This window comes from Cataglyphis hispanica, chromosome 12 (assembly GCF_021464435.1).
Source record: "Cataglyphis hispanica isolate Lineage 1 chromosome 12, ULB_Chis1_1.0, whole genome shotgun sequence".
Lineage (NCBI taxonomy): Eukaryota > Metazoa > Arthropoda > Insecta > Hymenoptera > Formicidae > Cataglyphis > Cataglyphis hispanica.
Window position 1 is genome coordinate 4,202,845 of NC_065965.1, and position 26,284 is coordinate 4,229,128.

The window sequence follows — 26,284 nt, forward strand, 5'->3', positions numbered from 1 at the left end:
TATGTCATGTATTTAAAATATTTCGGCAACAAATTATCAATAACAGTGTTCGGCCTTGGCGATGTATAGCGCTCTATTATTTACATGTTATGGGTTACGGTCTTGTTATCATTCGCATAGCAGTAAAATAGTGATATGAAACGCTTCGTTATATTGTTGAATTCTATTCCTAAATATCCTAAAGATCGCGATTAGTATTGGAACATAATTCTCTGATTTTTACAATTAACTATTAATTACCTTTTGATAAACGAAATTGTACTGCGACGAAACATCTTTAATCATAATGTTATCATTCATAATTGCAAATAAAAATCGAAACGGAGATAAAAATTATAAATTTCATTATGATCCTTTTATTTTCGATCTTATGGATAATAATTATTTATCAATGCTCGTTGTTAGAGTTAAATATATTCCGAAACTTTAAATTTTTCCAAAATGCGAGCTTCAATTAATTATTAATTAAACGATTGAAATTTATCACAATTTTTTATTACTTTTATCTTTCGATCTTAGGATTATATTATTGTGCGTAGATATATATATATATATATATATATATATATATATATATATATATATGTCAATAATAGGAAATAGCATTGTTATAACGATAAGCGCATAGTTTTGGTTCCGTGTAAATGTCGGGGGATCGTACTTTTCAGAATATTACTTTCTCTTATCACATAATAAAATGCACATCATTTCATATAATTATTCCGCAATCGGAAGTGCCGTGCAAAGATATGCATTATTGTTACGCCGTTTTATTTTTTTAATAAAACATATGCATACATTTTCCACGCACATAAAATCTAATATGAAAGTTTTAAAAAGAGTTTAGTACAATGAAAAATAATCTTGCGCGTCCTGCATTGATAGCTCACATTTTCCAGTGTAACTGTCACGACCCGGAAGAAAGCTTAGAGATTAATGTAATTATCAAATCAATATCTACGAAACACACTTTCTCGAAAGCAAATATGCGGGACGACCCGCAGCTTTTTAATTTCGTCGAAGAGTCTAGGCGATGTCACCTCATTCTTGTTCCGATCACGACGCGGTAACAATGGGTTCCCTCATCATCGTTTTAATAACCGTCGCCGTATATTGCAGTGGTAAACAACTTTAGCTTTCTTTATCAATCTTTGCAATCTTTTGATTCATTTCATTTTAATGACTCTTTTTCTTCTTGCAGAGACACTGGGTGATACAATTCCGATCACTGCCAAACCTGAAGATACTAAACTCGTCGAAAGAAACGATATTCATGCGATCGAGAAGGGGATCTTGTGGAAAAATCCCGATATGTCTAAGCGCAAGTCGATGCATAATAACGAGTCAAATATTCTGGACAATGAGACGAATAGGAGAAAATCGCGACTTCTGAATAGTTTAGCCTTTCTAACTGGTCTCAGCTTCGGAGGATTAGCCACCGCAGCGTCCTCCACTGCCAAGACCATCGCCAAACTGCCACAGACATCTTTTAGCTTAAACCTAGGTTCTTCCAAAGGTTCACCTTATCTCGCCGCCTATTACAATCCTTATCCCCTGCTACCTTATCCGTTCTTCCTTCCCGGTTCCATTGGATTCACGCCGATGATCAATCTGGCGAAACCTCAAACGACGTCGCATAACGATCTATCGTCGCAAGTGATCGGTCTATTTGGAAATAAACCGCTGATCGATCTGGCGGAAGATAACGAAGAATATTTAGACGAGGAGAAAAAAACCAAGAACAACAAGAGGACGGGCAACGGCGAGGATGAGGCTGACGATTGCACAGAATTGCAAGTCAAAGTCGATCGGAACGCGGAAGAGAAGGTAAGTAATTTAATAGATTGCGCTGCGATATACAAATAGAAATTAGAGCAGAAAGCCACGCAACGTTTTATCTCGATCTCGCATCTCACTCAGCGATAAGTATCGTACTTTCTCAGAAGTCAAAAATGCATTCAATTACTCGTACGAAACAGAATTAATTGTATGAAATATCTATTTATGATAATATCTATTTATGATAATACAATACGATATTTTTTTCTATATTGCTAATCCTGATATTTAAATAAAATCATATAAAACGAGCTTTAAAAACTTCCTTGTAAGATGATTTGTAAAGTACGTCTTTGACATCGAGTTTATGACTAGAAATCTACTAATGTAAAAACAGAACGCCTTACTGAATGTTCATACAATGACATATAGTTGTACGACAGATGTTCATATGATTAAGGTTTCCTTATGTCTATCATTATTTTTCCATAACTTTTACATATGAATCGCTAGACATATGCGTCTGTAATTTAATTTCGGTTTACAATGATATAATGAACTGTATTGAAGTATGTATTGAAGTATTAGTTTATATATGGAATTTATGCGACATATTACGCAATCGTTAACTTAATTGTTGTTTTATCTGTCATATTTCTTATTATGTTATTATTAACAAAAATATTTCTTCACGTGTTTTTTTATCTCCATTTCGAAATATATATAATATAGTTTTGTTTAAAAAAAATTTTTTTAAACCAATTAAATATTTTTTTTCAAGCTGGAATTAATCATATTATCATTAATTAATATAGTTATCATTAATTTATTATATTCATGAATAAATACAGTATCTTATTTAAAGCATGTTGAAAGAAAACATTTATTTATTGTATTGATTTGATGTAGCATATTACGTGTAAATTTTAATGTATATTATTGACAAAACTCATTAGATACGCGGATGCAAAGAAGGTCAGCGAAAAAATGGCAATTTCTTGAATCAATCGATCAGAGAGCATCAAGATCTCCAAGTGGATGCCGACGATTCGCGAGCAACATTGAATTTTCGAGATGCAAACATGATCGCCGGGAATCAGACCGTGACAGAAAATACAACTATGGCTATGACAATAGATCCATCTAAAATCATCTTCGGACCACCGAAAAACAAAACGCATTATTATCCTTATTACACGGAACATCCGCCTTATCTAGAATATTACGGTGGGTATCCGCAGAACATAAACCACGTGGATCTCACGACAGATTTGAACGCGCATGATCATAATCACATTAATTACAATTTACCATATGAGCAACGACCTAATTTTTATCAAAATGACAAGTATAACGTTTACTCGAGCTCTCATTTCAATCCACCCTTCTCTGGGCCATTCCCGTCCGATCAAGTAAACGAATATGCCGGCACGGATGTTAACCGATTTTATCATTCGGAATATCAGCCACCATACAATGACGGTTTTAAACCTATGACATAAGTTATTTACACGCTTTCATTAAATTTCAATTCAAAATTTTTTATACTTGGTAATTTTGTGAAAAATTAAAATTTTTATTATACGTTTATTATTTTCAGATTTATTATTTTAATCTATGAAATAAATAAGATCTACAAGAAATCTCAAGTTATAATTTAAAGATTTATATGCTTAAAACATATTGCTATTTATCATGCATTTTTGACAACATGTTATTTATTAATTTGCGTTAATTAATTTTTGGATTTAACTTGTGCAAGTTTTAAGAAACACATATGTGACATTTTTTCTACAATTGATATATTAGTTCCTATGTAAGTTTTTACTCTTTCGATATATACATATTCTTATTTTCTACTAAATATATATGAATAAAGATTATATAAATTTTTAAATGTATTTTGCATAATATTTCATGACATGCATCTCATTGTACGAACTAAAAAAAAAGTAATTATTTACAAAATATTTGTAGCATTAGTGCATTGATACTGTCAATTATTATAACATTGTTGTACTATTAGTTTTATTTTATTGCATGTTGATTTATTACTTTTTTATCAATTTAAATATAATTAATATCTAAATAATTTCCATATAATATGTTTATTTGGATTTTTTATACAAGTATATAATTCTTTATAAATTGATAATGATACATTTTGATCATTAGTACTAAACTTTATATTATCTAATTATTTAATTACATATATATATATATATATATATATATATATATATATATATGTGTGTGTAATTAAAAGAAATTGGAAAATTGTATAATCTATCAACTTTAAATTACATCACGCACAGTATATGTATTAAATTCTGCGATCAAATTCCCTGATATTATTATGGAAAACAACTCTGCGAAACGTATAACAGTATTACTTCATTACGAAAATGACTATTATGAGAAACTCACGCTCTTGATACTACAGGTTTCAAATGTACGTATGTAATATGTTTGGACAATTGCTTGCAGGATTGCACAGTTGTTCGGGCTTGATTTTGCGCAAGCCAATCAATAAAATAATTTGCTAATATTATGCGAAATTTGTTGTACGGTGTGAATAGCAATGACGGCAATGACAATCGGAAATGAATATCAAAAAATAAATAAATGACTGTTCTGTCAGAGCCCACCAATTGAACGTCATCGCTCGCAAGGAAGAAACCTGTTTTATTTTCGGACGAGTTTGGAGGGCTGGGCTCCTCGTCTATTTCGAGAAGGCCGCCACTGCTGGTATTGTGTCTCTAAAGACGGTAGCTTGCAGCTTTCGCGCGTAATTTTTCAGCTGGCAGATTCTTGCAATCTAAATTATGCATGCAACATATAATTCGCGGCAACAAGTTGAGGAATCGTAGAAAAAAAACACGCACTGACGGTTTTATCACCATTTTCTCTTTCTATAAAAGTTATATAAATACCATTTACATATAAAAATATCATATTTATAGTTCATATTTATATTTCATATGAAATCAGCACGTGATAATTAGAAAGAAATTTGCGAAATAGATTAATATGATATATCTAAAATATATATATTTAAAAACAGGTAAAAAGCATTTGCAAAAAAATCTGAACATTTTTTATGCGGGAAACGCATAAAAAATATTCAGATATGATACATAATTCAGTGATTATGTAATTCAATGCCTTTGACCTAAAAAAAACGTGCGAAAGACGGTGGCTTTACAAGCCGGAAAGTCAATCGCGAAACATCGCGATTACATGCAATAATTTCTCTCGATCGTTAATATACTCTCAGCGTGACGCGCGTGTATATACGATGCAGGGAGAATATGATACAATGACATGTATCATATAATATATACATTTGCCGGCAATTCCGTGGATTTTCGCGCGTGCATACGCGCAGATATGTGGGTGAACCGATTGCGTGCGCGATTGTGCAATAAACACGAAAGATAGGAAATGATCGATTTCCTTCGTGGAAGTGTCAAGCTTTCTTTAAAAACGATATTATCAAACGCCACGTGGCCGACCAATTTAATGTCTATTTCTCACAAACATATCGTAAATAAATCCGTTTCGAAGTACATTATATGAATATTCTGCGCATATTTTTCGTTTAGAAATATATTTTATCTAAAATATATTTTCCAATTAGTTATTGTATAAGTGATTGAATAGGTTTGGTTGCCGTATGACTTTCTTTCAATGTGTCATCTCGTGAACTTTATAGCGCGGTTTTTTATTCATAGCATCTAATATATTGCTGTGCATCTCAAATCAAAGATCTGATAAGTATCCGATAACTTTAACGACGTGATTGAAAAATGTTTTCGACTATTATTTTGCAATAATATGAGATTCGTTATTTTAAAGACCCGAACTGTCAATTAATCGCGTCATGTACATATCTACGAAATCGGGTCTCTTTAAATCTAAATATATACCGGGTGTCAGAGTTGAATGCCCTGGGATTTCCGGCCCTTGGCGTGTGCACTTCGCTTTTCCCCCTTTCCTATCTTTTTTATTTTTCGTGCGAGCACTTACATCTCCTCGTATATCCCTTTCTCCTGTCCACTTTCTGTCGCCGGCAACCTCATTTTTTTCCACGAGAAACCCGATAGCCCTATATCCTCTAGGATACTCTCCAGGACTATTTCCTGCGAGGCTGCGCCGGTCGAGCCGGATGGGAAACCGCAAATGTAAAGCCCCATGCGTCGTCTTCCAGTAACATTGTATATGCAATTTAACATATGTATTTCGCGCGGGAAAGAGCAACTCTATTCAGCCTTTAAATATGATATATAAAAATATGATATATATATAATTCTTTACCCCCTTTCCCTCTGTCTTGCAATATATTCAAATTCATATGTATATATATTTTTCTAAAAGCGAGATAAGAACTTTTTATAATATGGGAAAAATTAAAAAGATTTTCAATAATTAAAATTTACATTTGAATATTGTGGGTCGGAAATAAATCTAATTATGTTTTGCACATGATCAAAGTTACTTAATAAATAATTAATAATAGTTGACAACAGCGTCGTTAACAATAGTCGCAATTTTATGCGATTAGAATATCGATTTGCTGCAATTGTTGGGAGCGTTTTTATAGATCTTTTTGTACCAGATTTTTTTTTATATTCGCGTTCTTACATACGTGGATTCGAAAGGACATTCCGCACGTCGCAACGCTCATGCCAATAAAATATCGTCGAGCCGCGCGTACGCACGTGCGTCGTGCACACAGAAGCGAAACGGTTCGTTCGGTGTGGTAAATGCACCACGGTCGGGTAAGAACCCTGGCCTCGTGTATAGGGGACGACAGAGGAAAGACAGCTGTGTGGCAGCTGGCAGCGCGTGCCATGAACCTATGGGGTCTCCTTCGAACGCGGACGATGCGGACGGACGATGATATCCTATATTCCGTCGCACATAACTAACGGCAGGTTTCGAGAACAATGCGATGTTCCCGAACGCATTGTCGTATCCTCAAAGGTATCAAAGGGAATTTAACTGGACAGCTAGGAATTATCGCTGCCTCGGTTGCTTATCCTCGAAAGTTTGCGTAATAAAATTGTTTACGATTATTTCTATGATCATTTTTATGATTTTTATGATTTTTATAAGATGATTGTAACTTGTATAAGTTTTTACTAATGCGACATAATCTTGTCTAAGACACAGAACAATGTAATAAAATATTCTGTTGGATTTTTTATCCAAAACATAGTTAGTTAAAACATTATGATCGTATTGAAATAAATTTGATATAAATTAATGAGACTATAAATATATATGTTTAACATTTTGTTATTACAAAGTATAAATATACGATATATTTAAACGATATACATATAAACACGTACAAAAGTATATGATAACATTAATGCAATTTTATGAAAAGATGAGAATAATAGTAGGGGTGCCGAATATTTTTTATTCTATAATTCAAAGTAATATGCATTCGTTTCCTGCGTATGCTGCGTGATATTAATGTTCAAGCCACGTGCGAAGCGTGGCTTCGTAGTAAAGGTGCGCTTTCCTCGCGAGTTTTTCACCGGCTCAAAAGAAAAAAGATCAGCGAGTTCAAAGCTTTCGGGGGAGAGCGTTTCAGGCTTAGTGAACATCTGCCGTCGTCTGCAACGATAATAATTCGAACAGCTGATGCTCCTTCGCAGACCATCGCCTCGCTTCGTAGATTCTACGGGATCGTTTCGCTTTGTTATCCATTCGTAAGAGAAATTCTTGTAGGACAAAAGAAAGAGAAACTTATTTCTCCGAGTCTATAATAAAATTCTTTTAATAACTGTTTCTACAATAATTTTTTTTTTTTTTAATAAATATGTTTTTATATTTGTTTTTAATTTGTAATATGTAGTTTCTGGAAGAAAAATTGTTTTATGACAAAAATAAAATTTAAATAATACTTGGATAAATATTATAGATGTTTTTTTATGTTGTATGTTTTTTCGCAACATTATATAAGCATAATTTTACGTTAGTATATTTTAATAATTCTAATTTCTTATAAATTGGTTAACATGATTATCTTTGTAAACTTTGCATTTATAATTCGTATTTAACAGGAATATTAATTGTCTGTGAAAATTTTGAATCACTTTTTTAATTAGTATAAAAAACCGAAAGAATGTCAGCATACATATTATTATATCAGAAAAAATCTATTCTTGAAGGGAGTAAAACAATCGAGACAATTCGCCCGCGAGAATACAGAATACTTGTCATGTAAATCTACCTGCATACGTGGTGATTGAAACAATCGATCATCTGACAAGTCATTACTCCTTTGCGAGAAGCACCTCGTCGCTGAACAAGCGTCGTCGAGCACCAGCCGTCAAAACAGTCGATCGATTCCTCTTTTGAATTTCAGCGCTCGTTTCTCTTCCCAGGTATATTAGGATTGCCTGCGCACGCACGTGGCGGAAACGAGCCAATCGAAACGCTCGAAGACGCGCCAGCTGGCAAACTGAAGCGCCGCGCAGTAGCCGCGACAACTCAAACTCGACTCGAAGGCACTCGCACGTGGGCCTTCGTCGGTGTCGGTTGCGTTTTTTTTCGCGCGCGCTCGCGGTCACAAGAAGAGCGCCGTTTCAGCGTATGGTGATTCGCTAACACGTACTCGTACAAATAAAAAGAGGTGCCCAGAGCGCGTATCTTTTCCAACCGGAGTGGAGCGATCGTCTCTCGCAAAGTGCGTGGGTCAGATCATCACGTGGGTCCCTTCTTATTTTGCTGTGTAATACTGATTGTGTATCATCATTGGGATTATTACGGCGGCCGATTGTAGTGCGACGTACGGACACATACATACATAGCGCGACGAGAGTGAATATAGGTGAGTAAACTTTTTTAACGTGTTGATTCTTCCATAAACTTCTAGTAAAAAAAAATTGACTTAAAAAAAATTATATTTTATTATAACGAGATAACAGAAATATTCCGAATACGCAATGACACACTATCGATAACTGTACCAATCTTCTTCCTAGATCGATTTTCTAATTGCCTCTACAGGAGTAATTAATTCGCGGCACGTTCCTCTTCTCTTCGATCGATCTATTTTCGATTGGCACTAGGTTTACCGTTATTTCTTTCGAAAATAGCACACGCTTGATTGCAAGATAACTCGTAAAAAAGTCATTGCTCTTGCGCGTTAGCACGCGTCATATTTAATGCATACCGTGTATAAAGCTGCTATCGTTTCGCTCGCTGCATGAATTTTGGAGTCGCGCGACTCATTAACGTTGATAACATCGTTCCTTAATTGCTATCATTACAGCGTATCGCTTAACGCGTTTTCACATCGCGCGGTTTTTATAATTATAAAAAGGCGCGCGACGACAAGATCGATTGTGGCTTAATTTATAATTCTTGAGTTATATATAAATGAGAAATATTTTTTTTTTATTTATAGAATGACTAATGTCACAATTTTATGATTGAGATAAACATTTATCATTTCTATTTGATTTGAATTTCATATTTATGACTCGATTTTTTTTACCGAAAAGAAATAAAGCGATGAAAGATAGAAAAGAGTAGACGTATAAATAAAAACTAAAGTGATATAATATGCTTTAAAAATTATGATACGGACAAAACATTCGCGCATAGTTTTGTTATATAAGAATGCAAAATTGCAATTCACTATTATAGTTTAACCTTGTCTTTTAACTATCGCGAACAAATTGCAAACATCGCACATTCGTAATACCAATCTTAATCCATTTAATTGACCGATGCGATAACAATAATCGTCAACTCTCTGATACATTTTTTGGAAATTAATTTTCCAATTGTAAAGAGAAAATAATGTCGCCGGGGCGGGGAAAAGAGAATCGTTCAACGTTCTCTCCTCTCCGATATAATCGTGACATCGAAGTGCATTGATAAAAAAAATTGGATGTCTTGCGAACGGTATTAACGTGCGCTTCCCTGGATCCCTGCTCTCCGATGCGATCTATACGATCAATCGGCACGAAACGGCGCGGCGTGGCGTCTCGACTGAATCCGATTTCCTCGGCAGATTGTATGTGTGTATAAATATGTATGTGTGTGTGGAATGGCGCAAATTTGTGCGCGCAGGAAATTCTGTTTATCCTCATCGGCGGAACTTCGTGTGGCCATCTTGCCCGCTTTCATAAAACCGTCTGCTTCTTCTCTTTCCCTCTCTCTCTCTCTCTCTCTCTCTCTCTCTCTCTCTCTCTCTCTCACTCTCTCACTCAGCTGTCCCCTCTCAACCCCCGTTCAACGGCCCGGTGGCCGCGACAAAGGGCTGCCACGACGATCGGGCACGTGTTCCCCGATGTTTATTAATAAACCCCGACGGTTGTGCCCGGCGATTTCGTCCGAGCCAGTACGTCTGGAAACGGACGCAGGTGATAGCGCCTCTCGCCGAAAAACTGCTCAGAATAATATCCGTGATTATTATAGGATATTTTATCATATTCATTGTATATATTCGTGAATATATCCCATATTAATGTTGTGACAAAAAGTCAAGTCTCAGGTATGGAAACTTTATCAAAATTACGAAGCTTAAAAACTTTAGATTTTTTGACTAGCTTAAAGCATAAATTCACCAGCCATATGGTGATGTATCCTGGAAGCATTTCAAGCAGGATTTTCAGTGATGTAGGGCTTACCCGATCGCTTTTTCCTTCTTCGCGAGAGTCGCGTAAAAGAAACTTCGTAAGTTTGCACAGGAATGTGGAAGTTATTTGCTCGCGAAAGTTTGCTACGATTTTTATGTTTGCCTTATCTTGAGAGGTAACGGGATTAGTCTAGACCGAGTTATGCTAATGTACGATGTTCTTTCGGAAGTTCGCCGAATTCTGAGAATTTTATAAAATGTAAACGATACAATGTAGTATGGGATCTACTTTGCATCATTATATAAGCTTTTTTGATCACTCATTGTGGCAGATCTTTTTTTATAATTTTGATAATATTAATTATTAATTAATAATTTTTTACAAAAAATATTGTTTCTAATATTCTTTTTCGATATTATGTTTTAAAGAAACGTCAGATTATATAATGTATATGTATAATATTTGTAATTTTTTTTTTTTTAATATTTAACTAATATGTTAATAAAATCCATGAAAATAAAATTTTATTATATTTATATCTAGAAAAAAAGTTAGTTAAGAGAACGTAGCAGAGATTTTGAAATTTCCCAAGTTTTTTAATTTCTCCGATAGCACGGAACGAAATAATTCTTTCTTTCCCTAGAGATTAACGTGCGGTTCACAATGTGCTATTTTCTTACATAGTCGATATCTTCGATGCAGAAAAAGAGCAAGCCATGCAATTTTCACGCTATCAACGTGCAAGTAGCGCATAACGCTCTTCGGACGATCCGTACATCGTCAATGCCAGCAGTATAAACTTTTAGCAGACATACACGCTTATTGTCAATCGTGCTTCAACAAGTGTTCCTGCACGAGATGCAAACAATTTAATAATGACGTTATCGGTTGCGTGGCGAGGCTGTGTCGCATAACCATAACTCGCCGTGGCAAGTTTTGCGGAAAAACGCGAATAACATTAATGTACCGATTATCTTCTATAGGAAACAGTTGTTTCGATACTTAATTAACAATGACGTGTTACATATATAAATGTTACAAAAAAAAAAAAAAAATTACGAGCAGGTGAATCAAATTCGCCCAAAAATCAATTAGCATTAATTAAATATACATTTGGAATAATTAAAAATAAAAATCTATATATTTTTTAATTAAAAATACATTAAAATCTAAACGATTAAAAAAATTGTATCAAATGTATTATTAAGCTTATAAGTTTCAATATAATAGAAGAACGTTATCTTTTTTATTTCGTTTTTTTTTTTTGGAATCAATACGGAGATTCTTTTATGATAAAAAGAAACAATACGTGCGAGAGAATTTTCGCGGTAATGATGCTTAAAAAACCGTAGGCACGTCTTCGGGTTAATGCTCTTTTCGCGCCTGTAATTAATTCTCGCTTATAGCTGACATTTTTTCTCGAAATACGACGAAAGCCACGCGTGTATTTTTCGAAAGTCTGGCCTGTCTGCGACTTTGGCTGAGAGGATATTTTCGTGACTTTCGCAAAGCGCATGGCAATCGGCCAGTGCCGAATGCACGCCACACGCTTGATGTGATTGAAAGACGACGACGACGAGGATGATGACAACGACGCGACGACCCGACGTCCCGACGTTACGCATAGCGCTGAGAATTTGTCGCCTAAGTGCAACGCGTCTCCGAGAAGTACATTCTTCTCGTGCACCACGGGGTGTCTGCACAGTCCACGTGTGGGCTATTAAAAACCAGTGTCTCTCAACGGGTGTTCCATAGAACAGGAGACCGTTTCACGAGCGTTCTTTCTTTCTTTCTCCCTTTTGAGGGACAGAGAGATATTCTGCACAACTTCCGTACCGCGTAACAACACTCATCTGTATGATTTTATTTATTTTATCGAGGCAAATAAATTTTATTGCGCGCGAACAAGACCGCGGAAGGACACTTTGTTTCGTGGGATACGGTCGGCGAACACAGCTGAGAATCGGACGAAATTTTCGTGTTTTGCGATCGTGAAGGAACCCGATTACCGTATGCTTCCGCCGGCTTACGAACCAGCCGGCATACGGCTATTGTTTCTACCCTCTGCGAGCGGGTACCTCTTACTACCTGAAGGGTTGAAAGTACTTCTGCCAATGCCAGGATTGGTCGACACTGCACAGTCACAGAATTCGAGACAAAATTATATTATGAAGTTAAAAGATTTTTTTTTTTTTTAATAAGAGAGAGAGATAGAATTATAAATCGTGATCTGTCAAAGAATAAGAGCTTTTAAATAGATGATGAAGAGAAATCTTATATTCTAGAAATTTAATATCGATAACGAGGTTTTCATTTTGATTTATTGAATCTAACGATATATTGTGTCACTTTAACAAGAACATTAATTTTAAAATTATTATTCTCAGCACTTTTAGCTTCACGAAATGTCGGTATCATTTAATTAGAATAAATATATATCGACATTCGAAAATTAAATAATGTATAAAGTTTACACTTAAGAATCTAAATTATTTTTAAGTTATTTGTTGAGAAAATGTTCCGACAAGCTTAACGTGAACTAGAACGTCTAGGACGAAAGATGGTGAAGGAGGAGAGGGCGGTGATGGCAATACAACAATATGATTATACGGCGTGCTGCACCGGTTTTCTGCAGCAGCTGCCGCCGTCGTTTTGGGGGATCTCGACCGGGAACGGACGGACGATCGTTCTGTCGAAGTACCGGTAGAAAAAGGCAGGAGGAGGGGTGGGCAAGGAGAGTAGGCGGGGGTTGCAGCAGAGGGGCCCCTCTGTCCTCGCCGTAGGGCCCGACGCGCATAATACGCACCGACAAGCAGAAGCGAGAGCGCGTATGGGAACGCGTTGCGATGAAACGAGAAAGGAGGAAGAAAAAGAAACGAGAAAAAGAGCTGTCTTTCTTTCCCTCTTCTACCATCGGCACCATAGAACGCATTGCAGAAACTCGAAAGACGAGCCATACGAAAAATGCCCTACTACCTGGTTCCCTCGAATCGTTTTCTAAGCGAGGAGCAAAACTGGCTCCCTTTTCAGACCCTTCTTTAGAGAAGAAGAGGAGGGAGCCTTGGATGGAGGTCAGGGTTCCTTCTTTCCCTCCCTATCCCTTTTTCTTGTCCCTCGTATATAACTTTCTTCGTCGCACTCTGGGGTAAAGCCCTCTCTCGCTCTTCCGTCGTTGTTCCATCGGATTTTCCCCGATACAGGGGTTCAACTTTTGCGCAGTAGGAGAACGGGGAGATTTATTTGTTCTCTTTGTGCCTGGAGGAGTCATCATCGATTCGAGCGAATCGGACAGAGAAGATAGACGAAAATAATACGCGCGTCAGACGAAACTAGAGGACGATTCGCTTTCGTCGTCCATCAGTTCTTGTGCTGCGTGGACTGCAGGAAGTAGCGAGCGCAGATGTATACACATATGTGTGTGCGCATGTATATGCTGCGTTGCATCACCATATTGCTGATAATATTTTGAAAAGATTATTCTTTTATCTTGTATACTTTCTTCGTTAGATTGATTTTTATATGAATTATTATTTTGTTATATATGTGAGGATAAATATTATACAAACAATATTTAAAAAATTGATCACTTTTCTCGAATGTTATCGATAGATTTTTCTGCATGTTTTTTATAACGAACGCTATGATATTTTAATGATATTTAATGCTTATTTAATAAGAAGATGTTTGAACTGATCGTTCGAATTTTTAGATAGAAATTTTGAAAAAGTATATTAATTATATTGTGTTAAACGTATATTATATTTAATGTTTTATAAAAATCTATCATTTCAATAATTTTAACATTTTTAGAGATCGTTTGCGCTATGTTATGGTTGAGCTCACGTCATGACATGATTTATTACGTAGGCAATGTTATTTTAGATAGCAGATTACTCACGCGCACTTGGTTCTATTTTTGTAAATTTTGTTTAGAAGTAAAATTTTGCTATTTATGAAATTAGGATATAACATAAAATAAATTTTTCTCACAAAATCGAAAATTCTTTCTTTTATCTGGTAATAAATGGTAATATTATTTTCACGCTGTTTTATATTTATAGAAAATGTATGCTAAAGAAATTTATTTTATGCTTAAAAACACTTTTTTAAAAAAATGTTTAAAGAATATTTTATTTTTTTCTTTGTTTGTTTATCGCTTTTAAATTGTATTTGAAAGTTATATTACGTTATCTTTTTATTGATTACACGCATTCAACTTGTTGATTACATGTTAATTAATGTAATTTTATATTATTTATTATAATTGTTTTTTAAAGTTTTGCTTGGCATCTAACTAGTGGCGATATCTCTTTTTTGCGTAAGAATTTCCACGTCCATTTCACTCAATCAATTATGATTCCCCTTTCACTGAAGTTAACGCGAGTGAAGACGCGTATATTCCTACAAATCAGCAAAATAAAATTCTTGGTGAGAAAAGTGATAGCACTTTGTTTACCGCCGTCAGATCACAATTGTAGCGTAGCACCGCTAACATACGCATTAAAACGCACACGCATCGTTATAGTGCACGCGTGTCAATTTGGTTGCAATGTAATTGCACGAAACTCGCACATACACGCACACATATGTCCATTATGTATCGATCCTGCATAACCAAGTGCAGCAGTTCTTTCACCCTCCTAGGGATGAGAAGTGAACCTTTTCACCAAAGCTTTCTAAACCGCACGCGTGCGGCCTCCTTAATTGGACGCAGTTGAATTAAACAGCAACGGGCGCGGTACACAAATTAATTCTTCCGTAACAAACATGCTACTTTGAGGGCACAATGTAGATCAAGCATCATTAAATGAATAAGAATGTTTGATTATTTATATCGATTTCAGTGAAGCTTCCTTAATATATTACGTGACGTACAATTACTCTGTTCAGAACATCTAGCGTACATTAGAAATAATTGAGATCTTGTTCGATTATGTTAAACTAAATTTCTCTTTGCTTTTGCGAAGAGATGAAATAAAGAGATGAAGATTTTAATATTATTCTTTTTATTAAAATAGAAAACTGAGATATATATACATATATACTCTGCTGTTGTCTATTTTACACAGTAAGATTAAAGAAAAATAGGTATACTGTGTGTAGATTTCACTCATCGTATGTTTTCACGTAGGATACAGATATTTAAATCTGGAGTATTCACGATAGACGAAAATACATATCGTATCGATTTCATTCAAAATATTTTGTTTCATTTTAAAATAAGTTTTTGCTGCTGCATATTTTATGGAATAAAAAAATTCTATTCTTAAAATTGAAAAGGTAGAACTAAATTTTTAACAGAAATTAAAAATTAATTTTAAATTTAATCAATTTAAATTCAAATTGAGTTTTTTAACAAATAAGTCGCAAATAAAGAAGTGTTGTAATATTTTTATTTTAGAAATTAAATTTTATTATTTCCTTATTCTCGATGAAAAATATATCCATAATTAATTTTCTTTTTATATTAACTTTTGCTAAAAAAAAAAGAACAAAAATACAACTTCAACTCTATCTTTTAAAAAACATATATATCTTTTAAAAAACATATATTTAAATATTGATTTTGTCAATGATTCTAAAATGAGATAACAGTAGAACTCACTCAGACTTTTTTGTTACGTTTTATATTCTTATTTTTCTCTACTTATTAATCTAATATTAATACAGACTTTCTGTTTGCAGAGCAGAGAGGATTTCGTGTCTAAATGCTGTACGGCCTGTGGCGTGATTAACATTGACCGAGGTACCAAAGAAAGTGTCAAGATTGAGCAAGTCGTTGTTCCGTCCGGCGGCGATCTCGCCAAAATTTGGAGGATGCTGATGCCGGGAGCCGCTGGTCTCGGTGTGGGCGCGGTTGGCGCCGTCGGTGCCCCAGCGCCCGACGAGCTGGTGCAAGGGCTGGGTGCCCTGGCGGGTACTACGCCGCAACAAAAAGACACGACATGGACGAAGCTGTTCGTCGGTGGCTTGCCCTATCATACTACCGACAAGAGTCTCAGGGAACATTTTAACGTTTACGGAGATATCGAAGAAGCGGTCGTCATCACGGACAGACAGACCGGCAAAAGCAGAGGCTATGGCTTCGTAAGTAATTACAAGTGAATAGATGTAGCTCGTTCATATAAAAAGTTATTACATTCTTTTTTTATCGAACTGTTGAGATGGGAAAAAGTGATCGATAGAATTAATTAGTTAAACGGGTTGACTCTATAGTAATTTTATAGTTCGAAACCATAAATTCAATCTGTTTATATATATATATATATATATATATATATATATATATATATATATATGCACATAATAAGCTTAGCCTTTCCGCTCGTAATAATGCCTTTTCTTTCGCATTGTGTGTAAGTCGTATTTCCCATGAGTACTCATATCTACTTTTTTTTGTATCACGTATAACTTACATTATCCATATCGTCACGTATGCTGATTATATGGAAATAAGTGTCATTTGTCGTATTGTTTCTCGATGAATTAATGTTGCGATGTGAAAGCGTTCTCTTTTTTTATGATTATTTAACTTATCGATTTTAAAAAACATTTGCATTGATATTAAACAAATCTTGATGATAAAATACTAGATTATTCAAATATAAATGAGAGATTGGTTTTTCATATCTTTAGAAAATTAATTTATTTTACACAATTCTTTATTTACAAAAGTTTATCGAAAAGTATCCCACAAGTCAAAATAATGCGTGTTCTTAGAAGTCTTTTTTTATATTTGTATAAAAAAAACTAAATTTATGCGCAAATATATTTTTGTATATACATGCCATAACATTGTAGTGATGAATCTACTTTTTTAACCTATTATAAAATATTATTTATTTGAAACTAGTTTTTTAAAATTTTAAAGTGAATGTGGCAAAAGATTCTAAGGTGACTGTATCACTTGGTTCGCGAGATACTTGACGATAACGCTCAAATAACGCTGTCTTATATTTGTAACGAATGCGTACCATGAAATTTGACCTATCGTCTTATATTTAGGATTATAATTTACAATTAATTTTTTTTCCAAAATGCGTTGAACAGGAAATAGAAATGAAAGCTTACTATCTATATTTGAATGACATTTATACAAAATACATAAAAAAATACGTAAGCACATTTTTGATTAATCGAAGGATAAATTCAATCTGTATGCAGGTAATTATGGGGGATAGACCGGCGGCAGAGAGGGCATGCAAAGACCCTAATCCCATCATCGATGGTCGCAAGGCAAACGTCAACTTGGCCATTCTCGGAGCTAAGCCCAGGGGTAATTTGCAAACGAGTAAGTTTTATCATTTTATCATTTTTGTAACTGTGTGACAATGTGTGTGCTAGCTATTTATTCTTCCGACCTAATACTGAAACATATCCAACTATTTCGAAGATTGTTTTATAAACTCTATATAGAAACGTCGTTCAATTATATGAATTAATTTGGTCGATAAAAAACGTTGTTCGTATTGTTTTGTCCTCTTTTTCTAGTTCTATAACAGCTGATTCCTAAAATATATCGAGATTTTTAGATTAATTGCACAATTTTTTTAATCGCATTTTGCAATTAGTCGAATTGAATTTTATATCATGTAATTGGTATCGACAGAATAACGTTTTACGTTTAATTGTTATAATTAATTATATTTGTGCAGAATTTTTAAACTTTTTTGCTATGCGGATTAACTCGCGATTAGAATTAATATATATTTACGCGCTTCTAATATTAGAGTCGCGATCATCATTTTTGTTTAGGGTCACGTCGTACTTTGCATTTCGTTCTCGTTGTTTTTGATATTTGCGTCACAGTCACAAGTTTTCCGCTTGATATATTGCCAGAATCTCCGAAACTTCACATACATTCGTCGCCACAATATGTTGTCATGCGACGCATCTTGAAAGGCGTAGAATAATTCCGTCGAATTATTTATTATTAATCGTCTAAATTTAATGAAAGGTTAACATTTAATCAAAGCGTTAATCGTTTACTTTTGTTAAAAGAAAAAGTATTGTATAATATTCAAAATATAAAAGTAATAATTTGATATATTGCCAAAAAGAGTTTCATCTAATAGATAAATAACAATAAAATTTTTCTTATACAATCATATTGTGATATATATATTGTGGAAAGGTCAATAGGACCGAAAGACGATCAGCTAAATGGTGAAGTGTTCCTTGAGTCATTCCCTCGAATTCTCTTAATGGCTTTGAGCCAACATAGCTTGGCGCTTCAAGACTTAAGTCTAAAATTGCCTTAACCCTAGTACCGGATTGTCTAGTTTTTTTTTTCTCCGATATAAGAATTGCTTCTAATTTATTCCCGATGCAGATTATCATACTTGCACTAAAATAAAATCGTTTTTTGCGCTTACATCCATTCTTATCTCTATATATTTTTAAATCTTTTTCATATTATCTGGCATTTTCTTTTCTCTAAATAATATTTTTATTCTATTGAAAAATATCACGATTTAATCTTAATTAAAATAAAGAAATTGCAGAAATATTTGAATTATTTTTATTATTTTTTTTTTTTTCATTTAATCGATCTTTATAGAGAACTTTAAATTTTGTTGAAGGAGATAGATAGTATTTTATCAATTATAATTCTGAAAAAGAAGATTTATAATTTTATTTATATTGCGCTATAGTATGTCAGAAAAAGTGAAACATATTCTTTATAGGATAAGAATCATTATATTCGATTGCATGGCCATTTCAAGTTTATTGCGCGCCGTAATGCACTCTCCGATAGCGAGCATGCCATCGGTGCATCAGTATCCCAGTTTGTGTGCACGCATCACGTACATACCTACATGTCAGCTTCTACGCACGTGTCTGTTCCTATCTGACGTCTGCCGCAATCGCACACACGATTATTAAACAATCGTTAACAGGCAGAAAGTTTCGATAACACCAAAAAAAAAAAGTAAAGAATAATGACAAAACGCACACAAATGTATTTAGGAAGCAAATGCAAGTCTTTTCTTTATCGGATGATTTGTTCAATCATCGATACGGCAAGCACGAATTATCAATGTCCGTGATGAATAATTGCTCAATTATCTCTTTGAGAAATATCACGTTCGCTGTTTTTATAATACAATAATTTCGTATATTGATTCGGCAAGATTCCTTTAACGGAACATTGGTTCTATATTGATCATGATAATGAATAAAATATGCCATAGAAGGTGGCACATGACACAGATTTTCAGCTAAAAATGTGAATTATTTTTATTGGGAATTTTCTACTAACTTTGAACCGAAATTATGTTACATGATTGGATGTGCAATGAATTACGTGCGGTTATAAATGTATTGTTCACATTGTCACTACTTCTACTTGTATTTGTAATAAAAGATTTTTTAAAAAAGAGGACGCGCTCTTAAATTATCATATATTTTTTTATTCACTCGTAATCTTTTTGACTATTTTTTCTTTAAAGAGAAAGTCGAAATGTCAATAATCATAGTAACAATTTTTAAACTTATTTCTATATTGTAGAAATAGCGGAATTGCATTATTCCCAACAAAATTTTTCCAGACGGATATTTTATATAAAATATAAAATATAAAAGAAAAGGATTCTATTAATAATTTTATGTTAGCATCTCTTGTTGAAAAAAGATGTTTTAAAAAAACTCGATTATAATAACAAAGAAATAAAAATTTAAGAATCAGTTATTAAAAACTGAGATTCACCGATTACGTCTGTGATTTTCAGCATTCCCGTTCGCTACAGGCATCCGGGCCGGTTATCCAGCAGTACTTCCTGGCCAATATGGGTGAGTACACATTTATGTGCTTTGTCGAGGAATATTAAGAACGCATATGTCGTAACTGTAGTTAGAATAATCTAAGTCAAGAAGAATCGTTTGTAGCGCGATCGTGTAGTCACTGACTACCAAATTCTCTCGCTGCGAGTCAATGAAATCGTTTTTCCGCATAATTTTTTTATTTTTTTGAATAGTTTTTTTTTTACCAGATATAGATGAGCTATTTTCGCGGCGTTTATACAAATTTACCGATCGATATTTGTCGCGGAAAAACTGAGAATTTTTTGTGTGTTTTGCAAACATTGTTGACGGATAAAGTTTTCGAATCACCCTTACGGCGAGCACATTTCGCTTTCGCGTAGAATTTCCCGGAAATATTGGATTGGAATGTGATGGAAATTAATAGTCATTGATGCAACGTTTGAAAACTAAGAAGATACTCGGCTTAACAGATTCGCACGGTCGAATAATTTGACGAACTTTTTTGTAAAGACAGCATATTAATGACGTTTCAGCATCCTGACGCGCGCGCGCGTAAGAAGGAGACAGGCAGAGAGTCCTCTTTCCGAGATCTTTGAGAGGGCCAAGGGCCGTTCTAAGGATTCTATATTAATGCGAAAGAGACAGGAAAAAAAAGGAGAAATGTATTAGCGATCGATGAAAGAAAGGAATATGAGAGAGAAAGCGGCACACGCACACGTATCAGAAACCTACACGTATGAGTACCTACAAGTTTCTTTCCATAAAGTACATAGCAAAGATCTTCCGAGGATCGGCCTGTTGTTCTTTTCCTAACGTACTTTTTCTTTTTTGATTGTGTTTTTTTCTTTCTTGGTGAAACTGACGTGAAGTGATGATAATGATTGTGCGGTTGCTGAGAGATTTGCGATTGTTTGTTACTGGTTTTTAATATTTTTTTATTTTATTTTATATCTTTACTCTTTTACACTCTTTTTTCTTAATTAGAATAATCTTAATGATGATAATAATAAGAGTGATATAATAAATTACAACATCGATAGCTTATACCTCTTCGATTCGACACTACCGTTCATATAAAGTAAAAAGTCGAGATATACTAGTATTATATTCAAGTCTAATCTTTCATTATCATAAATATACAGAAAAACAAAGACACAGGAGATAAGGTATTATTGCTAATCCACAAAAAAGATATATTTTAAATATTAAATAATTTGCGTATGAAATTCTCTTAACTTTAATAAAGTCTTTCAAAATTATATTAAAAAGATGAATTTTTTAGAGTAATTTTTTTTTTTTTTACTTGAGATGTGCATTGATAAAAATTAAATTTGAAATAAAAAAATATATGTTCAATTAAGCAATATTTTAATTGCTGTTCAATTAATTAAATAATGACATCATATAATTATTTTATCGATTTACAATATCTTATTATTGAAATTAGTAGTTGGAAATTATAAATTAACGAGTAAATCCATTTATCTGCTTATTTATTTGTTCTCAGATGAGGTCTTTCTTAAACAATTTTATTATATTATAAAGAAAAATTTCTTTCTTCGCACCTTTTAGCATTTCATTTATTTTCGATCATCATGTATGTATATCATACTTCGTTTATTATAATTGCTATTTTGTTTTGCCTTTGGTGGCGGGAATGCTAAAACGGAACGAGAATAACATTTTCCAATTTTAGATGCAAATTTTCGATTCGCAGTGCTTCCTCTCATGTCGGATTATTTATCTTGTAGTCGAAACGAACGAGGTACTTTATCAGACACTTTAACGAGATTCGTAGAAAAAGCTGATTTTTTGAAACGTAGCTCATCCGATTATATTTTTCTCTTTTTTTTTTTTTAATTTAAAGAATTATGAACGGCATAAAGAGCCATATAAATTTCGGAGTAGGTTTCTTCGTTAAATTAACGCAAGCCAAGGAAGAGGCGTATCTGATCCATTCCGATCCGCCAGAGAACCGTTCGGCCATTGCTTATAAATATTTAGTCTTTCGAGGTACATAGACCATGCAGGCCTCGCGCTTACTCGTTTCGAACGCCTTTCGCGATTCCGCGAGAACGAGAAACGAGTACGAGTAGCATATGGAGGAGAGCCGCGAGATGAAGAGACGCGCGTTGGAATTCGGATGAATAAAGAGGAACACGGCCGCGATTCTCCTCGCGAACCGCGCATGAGTCTCTTCCTCCTGGGCTCCTCGCCGGAAATCGACCGGCGTCGAGAGACACGAACGGTGCGTATTAATTTTTGATCGCGCGACGATCGATCCTATCGCGGTTCACCTCGTTTGGCCCGGCGGATACTTCAATGCCGCACGAAAATCTCATCGAACGCATAAAATAGCGCCCGTATCAATAATTGAGGTGTGCTACTCGAGAATCCGCTATTCCTTTACAGGTTATTAATTTTACTGGATTATTGAGATTTTTATTTACGATATCTCAATCGAGCGGAAAATTTGCGCGAGCTTGAAATAAAATTATATGAAAAAAAATTAATCTTGCGAAAAATTGACATACCGGTCGGGATGAAAGGAACGCTAAATAGATATACTCCTTCCTTGGAATGCGATAAGGTCGATCGAAGTGTCTTCTTTCATGAAAATACGGATGTCCGCCTCGAGACTTGTATAGGATCCGCTAACCACTATATATATATAATATATTAATAACCTTGTGTGTGTGGTGAAGGCTTACACTACACTTGGTGTCGCTATTGGTGTTGTATTTTTTGGTGTTGTACGTGGGTGATTTTTGGACTTTCAAATAACACGGTATAGCTCTCTGTCGTATAATAACGAAATATGATGCCGCAATTGTTCTTTTTTTTTTTCTTTAATTTTACTCGAGTGTTTATCGCGTAATTATTAGTTTGCAGCATGACCAACTCTAAGTTGGCGTTATTATTGCGAACAATTGCGTGACGTCTTTCCAAGATTATCCACGGTTGTTTCCGCGACTGTGGGAAGAAGTATGATCCTAACGAAACGCTTCTTACAGTTCGATTTTTTATCGCTCTTTGAGTGGCGGCGTCCTTCCTTTTTTTTACGAAGTAATCTGAGAGACCCGTTTTTTTTTTCTTTCGTTTATTAATGAAGGACCGCGGGAGACGTCTTAGTTTTTTCCTCGTCTCGCGGAGAAATGTGTCGTAATCGTGTAAAAGAAGCGTGAATATGTAAGTGCGTCACGCGTGAGGAGGGCTTCGTTTTTTGTGCGATCCAGCAAGGCCCCATGCAAAGGGGCCAATCGATTCTAGTAGCATGGTCGACGTTGCGGATCAGAATTTTTCAGAAATTCCACGGGCAGATTAATTAGTTCTTAGCTCTATTAATTAATTTTATTTGTTGCAACGTTTATAACGTAAGAAAATTGTGACAAACAGAAAAAATCATAGTGAGAGAAAATTTCAAATCCATATTTATCGTAAAAAAAAATACATAAATTGTTATTGATTAAATTTTTAGACTAATTCTATAATGTTTGCTCAAAATACCTCATTCTCATTGATGCGATCTAATTTAATCGAATTTATTGACATCACGTCTGCAGGACGTAATGACGGGCTAATGCATGTGGAACAATGGCAGAAATTTTTTCGTCACAAGTAAACAAACCATCAATTAATTAATTCAAAATGAATCGAAAATTTAGCGAACAAAAGTCACATCAGTGTCGTTGGCGTGGCGTCACGCATAGGCGTAGATGCGTAAAGCGCGGCGGGCGTTGTGGAATTAGCTAAATGTAGGTGGAGAAGTGAAATCCAACACCGCGGACGTCGCGGTAGATGTCAGAAAACGATTCTGATAAATCCGTGTCGTAAGCGAACGACGACGACGACGACGACGACGACGACGACAACGACGACGACGACGACGACGTCTCGGCCGGCCATGTTGGTGCCGCGCTGGCGACGGTCCAGTCTTTATTTAGCACCACCTGTCCCTCGTGTCAGCTTCTTGCTATCCGCCACCGCTCATTCGAGGGCTCCGTCGAGAGGATTCTAACGCGAGTTACACGTTTGGACGATACCGCGTCGGACCATGTTGAAGATCCACGCTTATTTATGCTCTCACTCGGCACTTCCGCTCGCGCTGTTACTCGTTCGTTGTACCTTGTAAATCGAGAGTGAATTAATAAGAGTCTAGTCTATTCTAGCAATATCAAAAATAAAAAATCAATGATTTCTAGGAATTTTTTTTTGAAGAATATTAGAAAGTTAACCTTTTTGACGTTTTACATATGTTTTTATTGATGTTTAAACAGTACGTCAGTATTTTTAAATCTTATATTATTATATAATTATTATTATATGTGGATATTTAGCTTTTCGACTTTTTCCGATTAAGTTCTTCTGCGAATTGCCTTATATATATGTATATATACTCAGCGATGGATGTATCGCAGGAAACATAAGACGCTCCTAAAATATAAATCGTCACGTTGCAAGCTACATATCTTTTATGCGATACTAAATGCTATCTTAGGAAAAAAATTTACTGTTTCTGACTCATTCGTAAAAACGTTGACTCACGGTCTTTGTGAAACGATCGATTCAAACGTCGAGTACCACTTCGTTGCGGAGGAGCATTTCCGTCTCGTTAACGGGAATAAGGTACACGATCATATCTTTTCGGAGAGATGAAACGCGTGGGTGCAGAACGCGCGCGTTAAAGGTCCATTTCTATTTTCATTGCCCCCGCGGCTTCTATCCACCTGTCGTTGTCGCTCTTCTGACGCAAGTCGTAATATCGCTTTGCGAGAGACACGAGGCGCTCTGTATCGCATTTACATAAATACATTGAGGCCGCATTTAAGCTTGCATTTTAGAACGAGCGCAATTCCGGGATGTAATCTCCTGAAATTTTAGAACTATTATTCTAGATATAATATATTTTAACCGACACGTGCACAATTTTAATTTTACTATCTAATTAATTATCGAGTATATTATTCCTTTAATTTAAAAAACAAATGAGCTAATTTATTTGCAGACAATATATCATAGTTAAATAATCGCTTTATCAATCGGGCATCTATGAGAATTCGTTTCCGGTGTTTTAATCGAGTTATAGAACAAAAAAACTTTTTTTGTCTCTCTCCTTTCACAGTCACGTATCTCGTCTGCCGAATCGTATTTTTAGCATATTTGAGAGAAACGACGTGCGTACCGAGAACAATTAAATCGCCGCGTGTGTATGTGTCTGTGTATGTGTCTGTGTGTGTGTCTGTGTGTAGTAGTAGCACCACCCTTCGCAGTTACCATTGGTCTGGTCTGCTTTCCAAGGATTGGCAGATCATCCCATTGGATTATCTACGGCGCCGGCGCCCGCACAATCCGTGCACTGCGCATAGTTCCGTCGTCTAATGTACACACACACACACACACACACACACCACACACACACACACACATATATATATAATGTACATCCGCGCTCGCGCACCATGCTCGTGCAAAGTGCTTCGCGCAAGTGACACATATGATGTGCATTGACATACGCACACATACATATTATATACATATACGTGTATGTAAGAGTCCAGTCCGTCATACGGAAACGCACAACCGCGCGATCGCAGATTGCCGGGCATCACGTGTCACCGCTGCACACGTGTGAAAACTGACCGCGTCGCATTCCGTGACACACTTACGCGAGTATACGGAAGAAGATGATGGCAAGATTACGCCAGGTTAACCGATGCGCGTATATGAATGCCAAAATGAAAATGTCAATTTGCGAAGGATGTTCTCGTATTTTTCACGTATTTTTTTTTTATGGTAAACTGAGGTTCCAATCATATATTAAGGGAAAAGAGAGGTGATTCCTTGTGCAAAAATAAATCAAACTTTAAAAATGTCAAACACGCATATTTTAATTCTACAAAAATTGTCCCTGAATTGTGTTTGGAATTATAATATCTAATATGAGTTATTGTATTATTGAAAAAGAAAATATAGATAGGCAAAATAATTTACGGGTAATAATGTAATAGCAACGTGCTTATCATTTTATCGACAGCGCTTCTATATTTGTTATATTAATTTTCCTTCATGCAGATTCACATGTTTTTATATACGCTCGATATTCGGCCTCATACAAGCCAATAGTCGGCATTCCT

The 26,284-nt window shown here is 35.0% G+C and overlaps 2 protein-coding genes across 5 annotated transcripts in view; both read left to right on the top strand.

Moving 5' to 3' along the window:
• The first annotated feature begins 1,033 nt into the window (after positions 1–1,033).
• Positions 1,034–3,651, top strand: LOC126853690 (uncharacterized). Its single transcript, XM_050599683.1, has 3 exons — positions 1,034–1,121; positions 1,202–1,827; positions 2,736–3,651. The coding sequence occupies exons 1-3, from the start codon at positions 1,034–1,036 to the stop codon at positions 3,279–3,281; spliced, it is 1,260 nt and encodes a 419-aa protein (XP_050455640.1). The 3' UTR covers positions 3,282–3,651.
• Positions 3,652–8,478: 4,827 nt separating this feature from the next.
• Positions 8,479–26,284, top strand: part of LOC126853700 (RNA-binding protein 24-A-like) — a 31,037-nt gene continuing 13,231 nt past the window's right edge. The window contains exons 1-4 of one of the 4 annotated variants that reach the window (XM_050599699.1): positions 8,479–8,626; positions 16,071–16,472; positions 17,550–17,676; positions 20,117–20,177. In XM_050599699.1, coding sequence (XP_050455656.1) covers positions 16,203–16,472; positions 17,550–17,676; positions 20,117–20,177 — 458 coding nt within the window. In that variant the 5' untranslated portion in view covers positions 8,479–8,626; positions 16,071–16,202. Of the gene's footprint in view, positions 8,627–10,162; positions 10,301–16,070; positions 16,473–17,549; positions 17,677–20,116; positions 20,178–26,284 lie in introns of those variants that run through there. The other 3 variants (XM_050599700.1, XM_050599698.1, XM_050599702.1) reach the window with 3 other exon arrangements.

Excerpts from the sequence above, each read along its gene's own strand:
- LOC126853690 (XM_050599683.1), top strand. The coding sequence starts at position 1,034 with ATGTCACCTCATTCTTGTTCCGATCACGACGCGGTAACAATGGGTTCC. Across the intron at positions 1,122-1,201 it reads CGTCGCCGTATATTGCAGTG|AGACACTGGGTGATACAATT; the intron begins GTAAACAACTTT and ends TTCTTCTTGCAG. Across the intron at positions 1,828-2,735 it reads ATCGGAACGCGGAAGAGAAG|ATACGCGGATGCAAAGAAGG; the intron begins GTAAGTAATTTA and ends AAAACTCATTAG.